Source organism: Pezoporus occidentalis, unplaced genomic scaffold, assembly GCF_034315485.1.
Source record: "Pezoporus occidentalis ecotype Australia unplaced genomic scaffold, CSIRO_AGI_Poc_V1 ctg70, whole genome shotgun sequence".
NCBI classification, from domain to species: Eukaryota; Metazoa; Chordata; class Aves; order Psittaciformes; family Psittacidae; genus Pezoporus; species Pezoporus occidentalis.
In genome coordinates this window covers 391,480-409,805 of record NW_026916053.1, presented here as the reverse complement: position 1 = coordinate 409,805, position 18,326 = coordinate 391,480, and the positions used below count along the sequence as shown (strand labels likewise).

Sequence of the window (18,326 nt, the reverse complement as noted above, 5' to 3'; positions counted from 1 at the left end):
GCATTCTGCAAAGAAACATGGGTGGGATTGTTACTGCCTTACAGATGCGTACAGTGAGCTGAGCTTAAACTCTTCATACTTGGTTCCTTGTCAGGCTGAAAGTCTTTTGGATTCCCGGCAGATACATGAGGGCTGAACTCTTCAGTTTGAGGAAGGGCTGTGGAGGGCACATGGTGGATTCCAGTGAGGTGTACTTCAAACACTTTCCTAGGTCTGTCCTTGTCTGTTTAGCTGTGACCAAGCAGCCGGACTGCTGAAGAAGCGGGTGATTGGTTTGTGTGTTGAGAATAAGCAGGTTACGAGCTATGGATGTTTCTGTAGCAGTGTTTTTTGGTCTGCTTGTCTAATGTGCAGTGCTGAAGTCTGTTTGAAATGGGATCAATTTCCAAAACTTTACTGTTTCAAGCACTTGGATGTGACCTCAAGTCTCCACAGATTTTTGTGACTAATAGCTGACTTGTCTGTCCTGAGTATTATTCTAACCAGAGGTGTTTAAAGAAAAGCTTTTCTAGGCTGAACACTGATGGCTGTAACTCTTGATGGAGAGAAAGCTGGGTAGAGAGGGGTCTGAGCTGTACTGCTGAGGTTCCATAGTGCTCTGCTGTAAATATGGAAAGTGAACTAATAATATCCTTGTCAGTGGCTTCCCTTCTGGGGGGAGAAAATTTACCAGGGATTGGTATGTTGTTCTCTGCATTGTATGACTAGAAAACCAATTTAATGTATTCATTGTGGAGCAGAAATTCCATGTTCTGTAAAACCAGGCGATGGCAAGTAAATGAAGGATAATGCCTTGCTTTAACAGCAGAGTTCTGGCTGGCAGAGTCTTCGGAAAAGGATTTCAGGCTTCCTTTCCAGCCTGATCTGAAAGATCCTGAAGTTACTGACTTCAAAATAAAAACTTTTGGTGTCATCTTCTCAAAACATTTGGGTTCGAAACTGTTTAACTTCAATTACTGTGAAGGGCTTTGCAGTTCAGCACAAAAGGGAAATTAGCTTTTTTTATTGCATGGGAAGACTTTATAGTCTTTTCTAGGCAATTATTATTGTTGTATTATGTTTGAAATTTTTCAGCATTTCTGGTGATGCTCCTGGGAATGAAACGTGGGGATTATAAAATTATTACCCTGGAGTCTTATTCTACATCCTTCTCATCTTTGTCTTAACACTTCTTGGAGTTCCTTTAGATTGACTCCCTAATACCATTTTCACAGTTACAGTGCACCCAACGTGTAATTTCTGCAAATTTAGTAGTCAAATATAGGATAGGATTTGTTTTGAGTATAATCTACATACAGGTCTTCTGAACTAACGAGATCTGAACTGATTTTGTGCTCTAGCACAGAGTTACCCAACCAGTAGTAAGATAAGCCTGACATGTTCATGATGGTTTTTTCAAAGTAAAAATATTCTAAATGGTAGATCTCTTGGTGTATCCATTGTTTCCCTCTGGCTTCTTTCTTCTTAACACATAAATACATTGATCTTCGTATCCATGAATGTATTAGCCTAGGTTCTCCTCTTAGGTTTGTTTTGTCAGTAACTAGCTAAAAGCTTCTCTCTGACTCATTGCTGCTCCTCTTACATTTGGAAGTCCATTCACAGGTTCAGAATTTGAAGCTTACAGAGCACTAGTGGAGTTGTGTTGCTACTAATAGCTCCCTGGTGGTATCTGGAGCAGTGATTTCTGCTTCCCATCTATAAATTATGAGAACAAACCTTTGTTTGCAGCCCCAATAAAACCTGTCAGTGACCAGTGCGTGTGTGTGCACAAGGGGGTGTGTTTGTGTGTGAAATGTACTTACTTGGCTGTAAAATTTATTTTTAATAAATACATGGATACGTGGATCGTAAGCGGATATGGGCAGCTGAGCTCTGACAGCCTTCAGAACAGCAACCTGTTAGAGTATATTTAGGTATAACTCTGTGAGCCTGAAGATACTGTTGCATCCATGTGGAAGAGAAATCCAACACTCATTTGTTGGTGGAGGAAGGACCTATCCCAGTACTTCACATTGACTAGTGCAAGTTCATCGCTTGGAGGTGTTTTTCCTTAAATGAACATAGATGCCTATGAGCAAATCCAGCTCTTGCTTATGGTGTTGAGGCCAAATAAATCTAAACTGATGCTTGAACTGTTACTGAGACATGTTCTGGCTTAAATAGAAGTAACCTTCAAGCACACATGTAGCTTCTAAAACTTAGGAACTCTTGCACCTTCACTTTTCCCAGTCATAGGTACTCCAGCATTTTCTGCTGGGTACCACTTGTGCTCCCCACAAAAATGGCTGGGCATTCTTCTTGGTCATCCTGGGGTAAAAAGTACACAATTATAATAAAGGGTTCATGCTCCAAATTGTTGTTTTGTAAAGACTGCATTTACTGCTTGTCCTTCGAAATCAAAATCTTTAACTTCAAATGGTAGATTGCCTAAAATGTAATCTGTTCATGAAAGTTGTTCTTTGTTTAGTATATAAGCTGTGGCTATCAGTTTAAGTACCTGGATTTGTGTTGTAAGTGGATTCAATGATAGGGGAAACAGATGGGTAGTTTTCTTAAATGAACAAGCATAAACAAAGGTTCTGTACTGCTTTTGTAAATGAAAGAAATGTGAAACTTAGATGATAGGGTGTATAGATTGAATATGCTATTAAAACTGGATGCATGACTTACTGCATACAAAATGGAAAGTGGATGCTTGATTGAACACTTCTGCCCCTTTTTGCTGATGGAAGAAATAATTTCAATAGATTGATAGTTAGAGAATGCTGAATATTTAGTATAATTTTTTTTCTTCATGTTTGCATTTTAGGTCAGCAATTTGGCTTCATCACACTGAGTTTGCCTGCATTCAAAGCTGTTTCCCTACAGTAATTTGCTCTGGTTGGAAGTGAACATGTCTCAAGTTCAAATTCAGAATCCTTCTGCTGCCCTTGCAGGGAACCAAATATTGAATAAAACCCCATCTCTTTCACAGCCTTTGAGTATTCCTTCTACTACTAGTTCTTTGCCCTCTGAAAATGCAGGTAGACCTATCCAAAACTCTGCTTTACCCTCTGCGTCAGTTACGTCCACCAATGCAGCTGCAGGTAAGATTGAGTGTCTGTTAATTAAGTTTCTGTATTCTTCGTGTTCATAGTTTGGCATGATACATTCTTGGGGTCCTGCATCTACAGATACTTTAATATTTATCCAAATGCAGTAGCTTGTAATGCTTTCTCCATATTGAATGAAGTCTGTTTGAGACAGATAGAAGCATACTCTTCCATGGAGTACTAATAATCAGCTGAAATGTTTGTAATAGTAAATAATATTTAACATTGTAAAACTGAATTTTTTAAAACACTGCTATCCAGCTTTTCTACAAGTGGCTTGTTTTAAATGTAAAAGAAGTGTTACTTGAAATAGTTTGTTTAGTTCTATCACCTTTAGTTCTTTTATGACCAGTGTAATGAAAAATGTATTGTGCTAATAAAATCTAATAGAGCAAGTAAAAGGTAATAAATAAATAAAAAAATAATAGGGGAAGACAGAAGGAAAAAGAAAGAAATTAGTGTACTTTCTGAAATTACTCAAAGTAAGGATACTTAGAAGATTTGTTTCTTGAAATCTTCTACATAAGATGCAAGCTAAATGCGGGAGTCTTCTAACCGCAGCCTTCTTGCTTGCATTGAAACATTACATTTAAAGATGCTGTCTTTTAGACACATGATTTGCTTGGAAATCTCAGAGTTCAGTAGATAGCTCCCAGATTGCCTAACAGCAAAGCTGTTTATTCCAGCAGATCTTTTCTGAGAAGTGGTGTATTGCAGACAACTAAATTTTAAGCCAATGAGATTTTTTATTATTAAAAAAGTGTAGTAGAGTTCCTAGCTACCTGATCATTCATCTCATTTTGTGTAATCTTTCAGCTCCTTCAAACATGGCAAACCCCAAAGAGAAAACCCCAATGTGTCTTGTGAATGAGTTAGCCCGTTTCAACAAGATTCAGCCTGAGTATAAGCTTTTGAGTGAGCAAGGTCCAGCTCATTCTAAGGTAAATAGTCATAGAAGTTTCTTACTGCTGTTGTTTGTGCTCTTTCAGTTTCATAAGTGGAGAAGGGAAGTATATGTTTTTGGTGCAAGATAATACAGAATAATAGAGAGGAATAGGAAGCTCACCAAAGTATTGATGGTAGGGAAGTGTGAAGCTGGTAGACGTGTACTAAAAGTTTGTTTCTCAAAGTACATAGAGGTTGAATTTACCTGTTACTTAAAGCTATTCAGCTTTTTTGAAGAGTTATTTATGTTAGCTGCATTATGCAATGCCTGGCTTTTGTTTAATAAAGCCAGGTTTGTCCTTTGCACTCTTTACTAAAAAAAAAATGTATTAAATATGGATGATGTTTTACAATCATTTTCTAGTACGATGTTTAGCTTTTGTTTTGCATCTCGCCTGTTATGCAAAATTTCTGTGTTATTCCCGTGGTGCATTTTAATGGTTTGATATTAATCCCACCAATCTTTAAAAGATTAAAATAGTTTATTAGTCCAAATTATCTTGAGATGCAGAAAGTTCTAGGGCAGTTGTGTTTCTTTAGGAAAAAGGCTATATAAGGAATTGTGCTTACTACGTACATTTGTCTATGTAGCTGGCAAGGTACAAATCTGTATTTGTTGATATGTCTGGATTAACTTTTAGTATTTAAGAGTTGTTCTCTCTTGTGCACATCATAACTGAATGTTGCTTTGCTGTTGCTCTGTTTTGAATAAAAAAGTTGTAAATAAACTGAACCTTTCTATCCTAATTGCCCAATATTTGGGGAACAAGGATCTTAGTATATATTCTTTACTGCCCGAAGTACAGGATGATTGAACAGAATGTTCAAGAACATTCACCTGTTCTGGAACAGTTACTTTAGCAAAATAATCTTTAGTTCTTGCAAGAATGCCAAGGTTAGATCAGCACGTGCTGTTCATTCCATATCATGGTGTATCTTTTACAGTGTGTAAAAAATCTTGGTTATATACAATTCCTCTGGTGTTCTGTTCATATGTAGAGAGAGTTTTTCAGGAATACAGCAAATATACAAGCAGTTTGTGTTAGTTTAAAGAACACTGAGGGAAGTGAGTTTTAGCATTACTAGCCTTTTAAATCCTTACTGAAGAGCTCTGTTGTACGAGAAGTGAGGTCCAGACATATGAGGGAAATCAGCCTGGGATGTGTTTGTCTAATGTGACATTGTCTCTTTAAGGTGTTATCTGGAACAGTGTTTGTTGTATGTTAGATTCCAGTAACTTGGAGTTTAATAATATTAAGAACTAAAATGTGTAATGTCAGTGTCAATGTGCAAAGGAGACAAGGTTTGCATTTAGAAAAAATACTGGTATAACATTCAGAGCAGCTGTCCGTTTGTGTTTTCATTCTGATTGAAATTAAACTTCATTTAATTACCAAGGAGACTTTGGCTTGCTGTTGTCTGATTAATTTATGAAAATTTAGGGCAATAGATATTCTTCCTTACCCCACATACTTAAAAAGTGCCGCAGAGCTTTGCTTGGTAATCAGATAGGCTTGTGCTCACCTGTGGGCATGTAGGAGCTTTTATGCTGCAGTGGGAAGTTATCTTTTTTCAAGCTCCTGAAAAATATAGTGGAAAAAAACCAAACCCAAAGCACATTATTAAAGCAAGAATTGAGTTATGTGGAATACAAAAGTCTGAATTTCAAGGCTGCTGTTCAGAGTAATGCTGGCATGCCAGCTGCCCACGTAGCTGTTACCTCTATGCACACAGTGTCTTTTGTTTCTTAGCCTGTATGATCTCATGCAGGATGCAGGATGGTTGCAAGCTACAACTATTGTGAAATTCTTAGAATCTGGAAAATCCTATTCATGTCCAAGGTGCTTAAAGTCTGGAGACAACGTAGTAGTTGAGGAAAGCTTTGATCACCATATTCTTAATTTTTGCATCACTCAAAGACTCATTGTTTTGTGTAAGAGGGTCTAGTAAGTTATGTGAATTCCAAAGCAGTTCCTAATAAACCTCATGTTTTCTATTTCTGAGGTGTTTACAGTGCAGCTGACCCTTGGGGACCAGCACTGGGAAGCTGAAGGAACTAGTATTAAAAAAGCGCAACATGCGGCAGCTGCCAAAGCTTTGGAAGGGACAAAATTCCCTAAGCCTACAGCTCGTCCATCTCGGAGTGAAGGCAAGAATCCAGGTATGTGCCACAACAAACTTACTTGAAAGAAAGTGCACAGAATAAACCTTTCTGGTTTTGATATATATATATATATATATATATATATATATATATATATATATAGGACTTGCATAAGGATGATTAAACCCAGCAATTCTGCGTATTTAACAATGGCAGTCGTCAAGTTTTCCTGATTTAATCTTTGGTAGTTGTAGGCAACATGATAAAAATCATCATATTAACAAATTAAAGTCATAGGGGTTTTCCATCAAGTCATTCAGGCTTGAAGAACCCACTGCTTAGCTTACTGTTTTGTATTGTAACACTTGCTGAAACCCTGGAAAAGATGTTTATCCTCATCTTAAAAAACCCTAAACCGTAAGTACAAACAAACCAACCAGCCACACATGACAGATTTGGTCACAGCAAGGAATAATCTTTCGCACAGGCAGAAGAATGTGTTTAGTGATTCTGATATGATCATTTAAGAGCAAACCCAATACAAACAAACCAACCAACCCAGCAAAACCCCAACCTCTTAAATTTCTGTTGAGGGATTGGATCAGATTGGAATTTACTTCATTTATACCTCTTTAAAGAGGCATAGATGTTGATTTGGATAAGGGCATTTAAATTGTAGTTTACTGTGTTGAGGGAACTTCTTAGGTTACTGAGATTGCTTTCAAGATATATTTAAAATGTAAAATTTAGTATGAACTAGCTTCACATCTCAGCTGTACATGAGATCATTTTGGATTTACTCATAGTGACTTGAATTCAAAGCTGTTGGGGTAGTATTAGCATGTTCAGCAAAGGTTCAAACCTTTAATCTAGGTTAAAGGTTTGTGTTGTGTTCTGATATTACCTGAATTCTTTCTTTAGAAACACTTTATACAGTCAACAGTGAAAATATTAGAAGTTAGCAATTACTAATTTTGTCTGTGAATCTGTTCCATAATTTCATTTTTGTTTAGCAACTGCCCTACAACAGAGCACTGTTATACTTGAGGACACATGGATTTTTGATCCAGTGAGGCCTGTGATAGAAAAAAATGACCATTTACATGACTGTTCTCTCTCAAATGAGAATAGCCAGGGAGTCAATTCTTCATCCACATGATATCTGCATTGAGAGAAATGTTTCTAGCCCTCGGTGGCAATATACCTTCCATTTGAATAGGCCAGTTGCAATTCAAAAGTGAAGAGTCATAAACCCCCTTCTTAGGTCATAAAGTACAAAGAGAAACATGTGATCATTCTCAGTAAACAACAGACACAGAAGGTATGTAGCGTGTCTGTCAATTTAAACATATTTGGGGGGAAGGAAGTTTCTGTTCTGCAGACCATGTTGTTAGATACCCTCTAAAAACAAATTAATTGGTAGCTTCACAACTTTAAAGCAAAATAAATGAAAAAGCCTCCAGCAAATTCCCTTTTCTGTATCAGTATTTATCACAACTAATACCAGTCTGCTAATTTAATATGCATCAAATAGACTTTTTTCTTTGTGTTCATTAGCATTTCTATTCAGAATTCATTAAGATACTCCATGTGGCAAAACTTGAGCTTATTTTTCCCTGCTTTGAGACAGCATAAGAGTTTAGATTGTTTCAGTTCCTGTGACAGCTGTATCAACTCTATATTCCTTTTTATTTAGACAGTGTAACCCCCACAGTGGAGTTAAATGCACTTTGCATGAAACTGGGAAAGAAACCTATGTACAAACCCATTGATCCTTACACAGGGATGAGATCCACTTACAACTATACTATGAGAGGTGGTACTTATCCTCCACGGTATGTATTGCTTAAGTTTTTGGGTCTGCAGTCTCATTTCCACTCATCATCTGAGTGCTTCGATGCTATCTTCTCAAAATTAGCTAAAAATAGAATGGCCCTTAAGGGGATATTCAGCTTGAAACACAGCCATCTTATGAGGCCAAAGGTTTTGATAAGTACACCCTATTAATATCTGTAATTTGTCTTATTTGTTTTTTTTTCTTTGGGAGTAGGGCAAGAGAAGGAAGAAGAGAACTGAACCAAAGAGCAAAGCTTTTTTGACAGCATTCGGATATAGCCAGCTTCATGAAATAGCTAAATATTAGCTAAATATTTATTGTGTTTCCTTTCTGTGGAAAAGCAAAAGTGAAGGAATCAGTTTTATGCTATTTCTAAAGCTATTTAAAAGAAAGCTTCTGTTTAAAGAATTTTATATGGGCATAGGAATTGAGAATTCCAAACTCACTGGCCTGCCAAACCTATAAAAGCGTGGTTACATTGTCTTTCTCTGTTCTAGTTGGTTAAACAATTATAAAACAAGAAATGTTGATATTCTGTTTCAGAAATCTCTCCCTAAAGTTTTTTTTTATAGATTTTAAATCAGAATCTGGCTTTTTAATACTTGGGCTTCAGTGCTGAGTCATGGTTACTGATATCTGAGAGATTCATCCACATATAACTTATGTTTCTGTTTACTTTGTAGGCCAAACTCTGTGCTTATTTAAATCCCTCTTTTTGCAGGTACTTTTACCCATTTCCTGTTGGGCCCTTACTTTATCAAGTTGAGCTTTCAATTGGAGGGCAGCAGTTTCATGGGAAAGGAAGAACAAGACAAGCTGCTAAACATGACGCAGCTGCTAAAGCACTGAAAGTTCTGCAGAATGAGCCCTTGCCTGAGAAACCAGAGGTGGGAATTAATCTTAGCGTTGTAAGCATAAACTTCTCAGATAAACTGAGATACTGTTGTAGGGGTTTTTTCCTTATTAAGAAGAAAAGGACAGTTGTGAAATTTAGTTCTGCTTAGTAATGTTGACCTACTTGTGACAATAGAAACAGTTTGATTTAAAAACATAAATTTTGATGAAACTAAGGTTTTTCTAAATGAATTTATGTTAATTATTTTGCTGTTATTTTTTTCTACAGTAATGCTATAGACCTCTGTCAGATATGTTAGCGCTCTGTCAGAGCACTGGAAGCATAGATAGGAACTAATTTCTTATCAGGTGCAGATCACATACAACCTTCTGAAAAAGTATGTAAATGGGGTGCTTGCGTTCTAGTATAGGCAACCTAGAAATCGCGCATAGGTTTGCTTCCTGGGCAAAATTCCTGTGTGATTTTTTGAAAGAACCATGGAAATTCTAGAAGAGAGGGAATTTCATGGAAGTAATAACCTTGTTCACACATTTTAATATGAATATAAGAAACAAATTTTTGTCCCTCAGTATATTTATAGCTGTCCAGCACTTTCCTTCTGAGACCCTGCCACTAGGGGTTTTTCATGCTTTTTTGTTAGGCTGCTTTAGGCAGGTGTCATTGTGCACACACAAGTTACAGCTTCTTGGGCTGGCTGACTCTGTGCAGCCCCTCCCTAGGTGTTGGCTGATTGCTACAAAGAGCGTATTTAGTCTTTCCTTTATGGGCTCATTATACCTGAATTATGAGGGCTTGATGTTAGAACTAAGAGCAAGAGCAAGAGAGCCATTGATGTACTCCATGCTGGCATCTAGATCATGTTGAGGAGGCGGGGGACATACAGTGCAAACCTAGAAGCAAGAGAGACTAGGACACTGCCAGAGAGGGGAGGAGGAAGTGGAGGTCAGACTGGTAACTTACAATCATGAGACTTGCATAGATACAGAGTCTTGGCTGTGTGCTGAGAAAGAAGGAACATGAAGAATTAGGCAAGAAGGTAATAAAGGATCTCAGACTGGGAACAAAAAATACCTGGGAACTACTAGGAATGGTGGAGCAAGAGGATTTAGGAAATGTGTTGTAAAGCCAGGGGACACTGAGTTTAAAACTTCAAAGTGTATTTGTGGGAGGAAGTATTGCTCAGATAATTAAGCCAAAACACTGCATCTTATGGTTCAGGGGAGAGGCCTAGGAGGCATTGATGGTATTGCTTTGGGTAACAGAAAGCTCTCCTTGAGAAATGTAGATTATTGAATGATGGAGGATGCCAAGAGATTACAGATGCTACTGGGAGAAGAGAGTGATGCAGGGAGTAAAAGCTGAAAGAGTGGAGATGAGTTCTGCACTGATACCCAGAACTGGTAATAGGCAGAGTGTGGTCAAAGACAAGCTGGAAGCCTTCATGCAGAAGAAGTCAAACCTGAGGGTGATCCCCAAATTCTTGAGTATTGTCATTCTGTGCCAGTGATGCACAACATCATCTTTTTTGCACTCACCCTTGTAAAAGATATCATACCATCATCAGCCATTTTTTCATCTCGAGTAGCAAAGTTCCACATACTGGACCTAAGGAGTCCAACTGTGAGGAACATAATAGGATCACATGTGACTTTTGTTCACTTTTTTAGAAATGCTTCTGTACAAGTGACTTTCTGAATAGTGGTAGAGTTGTGTTTAAAGTTGAGTAATGTGAGGTCTTCAGAACAAACACTGCGATTGTCTTTGTGACCACGTATCCTTTTCTGTAAGATGTCTCCTTCAGTGTAAGGGGTGTAAAGCAGGAGGAAAAGGAAGAAAACCTATAGAGTCTCTCCTTTTTGTAAGGACATCGTAAGGGAAATACTATTGTGAATGATGCAGGAGATTTGAAGAAGAGAGAATTACTTTATGAAGAAATCAGTTGCCAGCTCACTGGGAGCTGAATGCTGTCTTGACCCTGCTATTTTGCTGAGCAATTCACCTACACTTTCATGAGAAACATGCATTTGTCATTTTACTTTTCTATTTGTTTGACTTGTCTACAAAAAGAACAGTAAGAACTGTAGCTATGCTTAAGGAGAGCAGTCCTTTGAACAGAGAGTACAGTCTGTACTGGGATAAATCAGGTCTTAAATGGCTTTCAAATATTGTAGTTTTAGAAATGACTGAGGGAATTGCTGATTTTGTAACAGCATTTTGCACTAGAGAGGAGGATTCTACTACAGAGCGAGCACTGTTCATTCTTGCATTCAGTGAGGCAAGGTCCTTGAAGGATACAGGAGATGCTATTATAAGGGGTATCTGCAGGGGAGGCAAAGTAGGATTTCAGAAGCAGACACAATCCTTGATGCTTCCTACATGTCATTTGATATTTTCAATAATTTTCCTTTTAAATCTACTTATTTTTGTGTATCCCATTTGTGTGTGTGAACAGAATATGCTTAAGCTTGAACTCTTGTATTTAGGGCAGTATTTTGTGCTTTTTATTTATTTTATTATTTTACAAATTTTTGTATTTACAAGATTTAACTCTTGGATTTTTAAAATAGAATATTCAGTGCTTAATAATGGTTGGACTCAATGATCTTAAAGGTCTTTTCCAACCTAAGTGATTTTATGATTCTAAGAAGAAATCATTGAATAAAATTAGACTCTATGGTAATGTGACCTTTTCCCACACCTTCTGAGACTGCAAATCTAGAAGCAAGTGGCAGGAAAAAAATTAGTAATGTCAGCTCTCAACTAGACAAAGCTCTATCTGAACAACCCAATTGAATTTAAAAGTTTGCTCTGCTTTGAGTGGGAGGTTGTAAGAGACCTCCAACAGACCTTTCCAACCTCAATTAGTCTGACTGGAGTTAAGACACACTGACAAAGTTGCAGAACAGGGTTACTTTGTGTAATCAAAGACAGAGATGATAAATCATCAATTTTAACACTTAGAAAACATAGAAAGCTATGCTTTCTAGTACAATTCTTAGACAGAAATTCTAACTTTTGCCTGAAAATACTAAAACTAGAATTGCTTCTATGTGTTTTGCCAACCTATTTGGTAAATTTCAGCTGCTCTTTATACCCGTAACATGGAAGAAAGCAGCCACACTGACTGCTGTGTTGACATCAGTGTCGTTCTAATCAGAAACTCCAGTGGCTTTCATAATTTGCTTACAAGCAGTCTTTGAGGAAGTGCATGTTGAAGATGTTCCTAGAAGGGCAAATTCCTCTTGAAGGAGTATATTACTTCTGCAGTTTGCTTGGGAGTTTTTGAATCTATCACTTTGTTTCCTTTGGGACTTTTTTTTTTTTTTCACTTGTTAGAGATGGACTTGAACAATTTGATTAGAGCTGAGAGTGGTAAAAGCTTGTATTTGTGGTCTCGTTCCAATTTAGGCCTTGGTGAGTTTAGTGTATGCATACATGCAAACTACTTTGAAAGCAAACTTTATAGGTCATCTGCCTAGAGATGTGCAGGGAAAGAGAAAGAGGGAGAGCATGTGTGTATAGTTAGTTTTGATTTATAAAATAAACTGATCTGGAACTCAAGTAGAGACCTCCAAAGTAGAGGGGTCTACCAAAATAATTGGTAAAATAGCTAAGATCTCTTAAGTGTTATTTTGCGATTGATTTACTTCTTTTACGTAGAGGTATTGAAGAAAAGTACCAGTGTTTTACACCGTGTGAACAGAACTAATATGTCCAGAATGCATACTGTAATACAGTAAAGCATCCCGTACTATTTATTTGTATTCTTTTGAAAAGATATTAAATGGGAAAAACCTAATCCCATAAAAGAAGTCCTCATCAGCTTTGCAAGGAAGAAACATGGCACTTGAAAAAAATAGTATGTATCTGAAATTAGGAGGGGAAAAATACTTGTACTTAAAGTGATTGTGCTAATGTTTTGACAGTAACGGCAGTGAGAGATTATTCCTAGAGATGACAGTGGTAAACTTGCTGTAACACCTAGACCATAATAAGACCTTAGTAGTTCAAATATTTTTTTCTAGGTATATGATGCTATTCCTTTTGAACTTACCAACTGCATTTAAAATAGGCTTTAGAATATGATGCTCAAGACTTTTGACTCCTGTGTTCAGTCTTGGTTTTTACGTGCATTGTGCCTTCTGCTGAGGTATAGTATGGTTCCTCCAGTGTAGATGTTGCCTCCTCGTTTCTCATGCAGTCACAGTGCACCTACCTTGCTCCCATGGGAGTGGTGCCATCGTGTGGTCTGTATTCAGAGACCCGAAGATCGCCCTAAGTACACCTCCACAGAGAGTTTGGAGACTGGATGTAGTAGTGGGATTAGAAGTATTAGATGTTATCTTTGTTATCTTTGTATTATTAGTATTAGATGTTATCTTTTGTTATCTTTGTGCTCTTCCGAAACGGTTGCATCTCGAACCTGAAATACAAGGTCAATCCATAAGTATAGTGTAGAACCTGATGGGACAGTGGGAGGAGTAAAAAACACAGATTGATTTTATTAATACTTCTGTCTGAGATGGGAAGAGGCTGCTTTAAGTGTTGGAAAAAAAAATTCCTTCATGTTTTAATCTAATTTGTCTGTAACAGACATTGGGGATGCTTGCTACCATCAAAACTAGTTTCAGTCAATGAGAGCTCTCTAGCCTATTTCTGCTGCTCCAATAAAATACTTGAATCATTTTTATTACCTGGTTGCATAACTAGTGTTGTGGCGTGATATAATTGGTGAAATTGTTGCTGTTCATCTTTATCATAATCTTTCCAATATCACTGCTTAGACACAGTCTGAAAATTCCTCTGTTGCTGTTACCACACCTCTTAGTTCATGTCCCAACATCAGTGAAAACATTTTTGGAATCACAATCAGAATTTTACCTGGAGATATGTAGAAGTGCCTGTAGGTAAGCTTCAGCTGGCAAGGCTGGCCTCCTAGCATGTGTAAGTTTCAGAGATGTACACCATTTGATTTAAGGCAAGTTCCCGATAGTATGTTCTTTAAATGAGCAAGAAGTCTGTAGATGAAGCACTTGCAAGGGAACATGTTAAAGACAGAACTGTGCCAGGATCTAATTAGCCATCCTTCATTCACGTTGGTCCCATTCTCAGAATTCTTTTTTTTTTTTCCTGCCCTTTCTCTTATCTGATACTGTCTTAGTGCTTTTGGTACAAATGTCCAATCAGTATATGAAAATTGCATTTCATAAAGGTACTTCCATCTGGAAATCAGTTCATTTAACACATCAGTTTGTTTTACTTAGAAATAGATTTTTATATTGGCCCATATGCCATTTGTTCTTTCCTGTAACGAGCACATGAAAATATGAAGGTTTGCTAGCTTTTACACATACACCTTGAATGAGCTTCCTAAGTTTCAGTTCCATAGTGTGTGTGCTGCATTTCTACACATTCACGTAAAATGGCAGTAAAGGTTAGACTACTTAAAATTTTGGAGAGCTCAGTAAACTGGTTGGATTGATAAAATTCAATTTAATAGGATCTTTATTTTAAATAGAGTATGCTTCTTTTAGGTTAACGGAAAAGAACCAGATGATGAAAATCTCAATAAATCTGAAATAAGCCAAGTTTTTGAGATTGCACTTAAAAGGAACTTGCCTGTGAATTTTGAGGTATGTTTACTTTACAAGCTCTAGATTTGTTTTTGTTAGAATATTAAGGGTACACATTAAGTTGAGTATCTTCTAGATAATCCAAACAACTGACTTTTAACATGTCTTGTTAGTTGTGAATACACTTTTACCTTTGACAGTCACACTGATTGTCTTGGGGTTTATATGGTAAAGTGAAGTAAAAAGAAAAACTCACCTGTTCACAAATTCATGCCCTAAAGCCATTCCATGAGTGAACAGCTTACGCTGTGGTTGTCTGTGCAATCTTTTTTCCAAGCTTTTTGAAAAATCAATATTCCAGTGAAGAAACAGAACAGCACTCCACATTAATGGTTATAACATTGAAGTGCAGAGTCAAGGCAAACAAGGATAGCTCACTCAAAAAGACATTTATGGAAGTATTTGCTTAATTAAGCACTGATATGGACTACACACAAGGTGCAGAATCTCACAAATAGGTTTCTTTTCTTGCCATGAGGTGACCTCATGTGCATCTTTCCTTTCCCTTTGGCCTGGCTGCTTGCTGCCTCTTTGCCCCTCCCTGATCATGGTAGTTATCTTAAATCAATAGCTTCCATAGGAGCATCTCTCTTTCACTAAAGTATTACTTTATCATGCTGCTTTCCTGAGCTGGCAGAGTAATATTTAAGTCAACTATCTGAATTATTATAGTAAGAAAATGCAATTGTGTGTAACTAAATTGCTTCTAAAACCATTCTATGAAATTTTACATGAAGCTTTCAATTATTGCAGATTAGCTTGAGGATCACTGGTAAAAACATACTGTCACACAAAGCCAGTTGTGGGTGGAAGTTCTTAATCGATTTTTACTTTTTGACTTTATAATTATTTTGAAGTAGGATGTGTTGTTATGAATGGAGTTAAAAGACTGAATCTGTAGTAGGCATCTATCTCTTAGATGTCTCCAGAGTTGCTGGTTTCTGAACTAAAATGCTAGATCCTATAGAATTGCATCCTCTGTAATGTTCCATTACCACAAGATGGTATATTTAATGAGGTGATGTTAACTCTGTGAAAGTACGTGCTGATGAGATAGAAGTCACATCTTAATACTGAAGGAGTAAATCAGTAAATTAAATGAGATGGGTTAATGACTTACATGTAAATACTGTTTACTGCTTGCTGCATCTGATCTTTTTAAAGTATCTGTTTATTTGGGTGGGATTAGGTTATTAGAGTGCGTGTGATTTACATGTTTACTTTATGGATTGTATGAGAATCTAAAATGTCATTATCTGTAGTTCTTGAGAGAAGTTTGCTATAAACAATGTGCCCTACCATTTTTAATAAGTGTTTATCACGCTTTCACTCAGTTTTTCCCTCTGAAACAGGTGACCAAGGAAAGTGGTCCTCCCCATATGAAGAGCTTTGTAACCAAGGTGTCAGTTGGAGAGTTCATGGGTGAAGGTGAAGGAAAGAGCAAGAAGATTTCAAAGAAAAATGCTGCAATAGCGGTCCTAGAAGAACTGAAGAAATTGCCACCTCTTCCTACAGTTGAGAAAATGAAGCCACGAATCAAAAAGAAAACAAAATCAATAGTGAAGGTAAGAGACAAACAGGTTGGAAATCTGCCTGTTATAAATAATCAGCAGTTGAGAGGAGTTTCTGAGTTAATTATAAACACTCTTCAACTGCTCAGCGTTAATCAGCAGTCTGGTACTACAAATGAAATGATATTTTGCTCCCACTCTAAATAGGGTTATGACACCACCTTTACAACAGTTACCAGTAAATTCAGAATGGAAGACAAACCTTATAAAACAATGAGTGGCACATAAAAATCAAGCTCTGACTTTCAAGCCTTAGACATTAACAGTTTTGGGTTTTGCACCCTATTGCTTGTGCAAATTCTCCTGCAAGTCTGTCCTTTCCCATATAGCAGGATTCAAACTTGTAAAACTGTTAACAGTGGTAGGTTAAATGTGGTCAGCTGTAACAGCAGAGCCAAATAAATTGAGTGTTTCTCTTTGGCTGCGCCAGTGTTTCATTAAGCAACTGTTATTGCAGAGTTTTTATGTTCTAGAGATTAATGAATTTAGTGGCATGCTGCATTTTGTCTATTAAACCAAATATTCACAATTTTTTGGCTTATTTCCTAAACATTGTTCTACATAGCTGCAAACAAGTCCAGAATATGGTCAAGGAATGAATCCCATTAGCAGGCTTGCCCAGATACAGCAGGCCAAGAAAGAGAAGGAACCAGAGTACATGCTCATCACAGAACGTGGTCTTCCAAGGCGCAGGGAGTTTGTGATGCAGGTTTGTATGTTGATTTGAGAAATCTAGTTGCATGGCTGTGATGTCTTGTTTTTTTTTGCTTATAGGAATCAGGTTGTCACAATGATATACAAAGTTAACAGAATTATGGCCAAATTCCTGGAATTTATTAAGAAAATATCTAGTGGGCTACATTTGAGGAGGATAAAGGTTCAATAAAGATGATCTGAGTCATGTCTTTTAAAAAATGGCATAGGGCACCAGAAGTCTATGTTGTAACTGCCTAGTGTTTTAATTAACAGGGGTATTAATATTCTGTGAAGAGATACTGAGCTGCTTATATTTTTTAATATAGTATTTATTAACATGAACCTAGGTATCCCTCATTTCCTCCTTCTCCTGAGTTTTTGTTTTTGCTTTAGAGTGCACACTTTCTGCACATAGTACTGCAAATCCCAATAGCATAGCAGTGGTTTTAATACTGAGTATCTACTATGCTCTAATAATTAAGTGCATTTTCCGGACCTCTCGCCTATTCCAGCCAAGACAGTTTCTTTCTTTCCATTACGTTAGTAAATCTTCTAAACCTCTAACTTCAGCTTGGAAAATCTGTATCTGCTGTGTTACCAGTTTCGAGCCTTTAAGCTATTGCCAAGGTGAGATGATGAAATATAGCAGTTTGTGTGACCCCTGTTTGGGGTTTTGTGCTTGGAGGCCAATGATCATTGACAGTAAATGACAACTTGCTTAGAAAAAATGATCACTTGAACTGTTTTGTGACTCATGGAGTGCTTGAGACACAGACCGCTAATAAGTGAATCCTTACACTACTGTTTAAGAATCTATTTGTTTCTTCTTCCTCTTTGCCTAGGTGAAAGTTGGGGTACACACAGCTGAAGGAATGGGCACAAACAAAAAAGTTGCTAAACGCAATGCAGCTGAAAACATGTTGGAACTTTTAGGTTTCAAAATCCCTCAACCTCAGCCTCCAAAGCCAGCATTAAAGACAGAAGAGAAGGTAAGAGTCTGTAAGAATCAACTGCTGTTTAATACTACAGCAAAAGCTGAATTGAAACAACAGCAAGGCAGCAACAGTGTTGTAAATTCATGTCTCCTCCTCTAGCCAGGAAGCAATTGTATTGAGGTGACTGTTCTTTAGAGTAGTGTGTTTTGGATACATTAAGGATTTGATTTTGCAAGTAAATCAAGGCTAAATTAATGTATTTCTTCTTTATAGAATGGCTCAGAATCTGTGATAATTGATATATTGGCCTGAGAAATCTGCAGACATGTAGGTTATAGGACTTTTTGGTAGCAATAGGTTTTATATAGGCTCAGCAGAAATTGCAGTTGAAACCAGTTTGTTACAGTCTCTTCCTTTGGTGGGGGCCCCTAAAGGGGGAGGAGCCTTGTGTGAATCTGTTGATTCAGCAGATCTTACCAGGGGGTTAAAATAGCAACTCTGGGTTTAGTTATATCCTTTTCATGTATATGCTCATTTGTGTCCAGTATGTTGTCCTCAGCAACTCCAGTAACTCGTGTGAGTTTAACTGGTTTTATTATGGTATCTAGTTCTCAGTATCCGTTCTTAATACCACTTCACTGTTCTGTAGATAGT

The 18,326-nt window shown here is 37.2% G+C and overlaps 1 protein-coding gene across 10 annotated transcripts in view; it reads left to right on the top strand.

The window, feature by feature from the left end:
* Positions 1-18,326, top strand: part of STAU1 (staufen double-stranded RNA binding protein 1) — a 32,014-nt gene that overhangs the window by 7,845 nt on the left and 5,843 nt on the right. For 3 of the 10 annotated variants that reach the window (XM_062642202.1, XM_062642203.1, XM_062642205.1), the window contains 9 exons: positions 2,813-3,089; positions 3,912-4,036; positions 6,045-6,201; positions 7,841-7,979; positions 8,703-8,868; positions 14,372-14,470; positions 15,805-16,035; positions 16,607-16,750; positions 17,580-17,726. In XM_062642202.1, the coding sequence (XP_062498186.1) occupies positions 2,897-3,089; positions 3,912-4,036; positions 6,045-6,201; positions 7,841-7,979; positions 8,703-8,868; positions 14,372-14,470; positions 15,805-16,035; positions 16,607-16,750; positions 17,580-17,726 (1,401 nt within the window). In that variant the 5' untranslated portion in view covers positions 2,813-2,896. The remainder of the gene's footprint in view (positions 1-2,812; positions 3,090-3,911; positions 4,037-6,044; positions 6,202-7,840; positions 7,980-8,702; positions 8,869-14,371; positions 14,471-15,804; positions 16,036-16,606; positions 16,751-17,579; positions 17,727-18,326) is intronic. The other 7 variants (XM_062642204.1, XM_062642206.1, XM_062642208.1 and 4 more) reach the window with 4 other exon arrangements.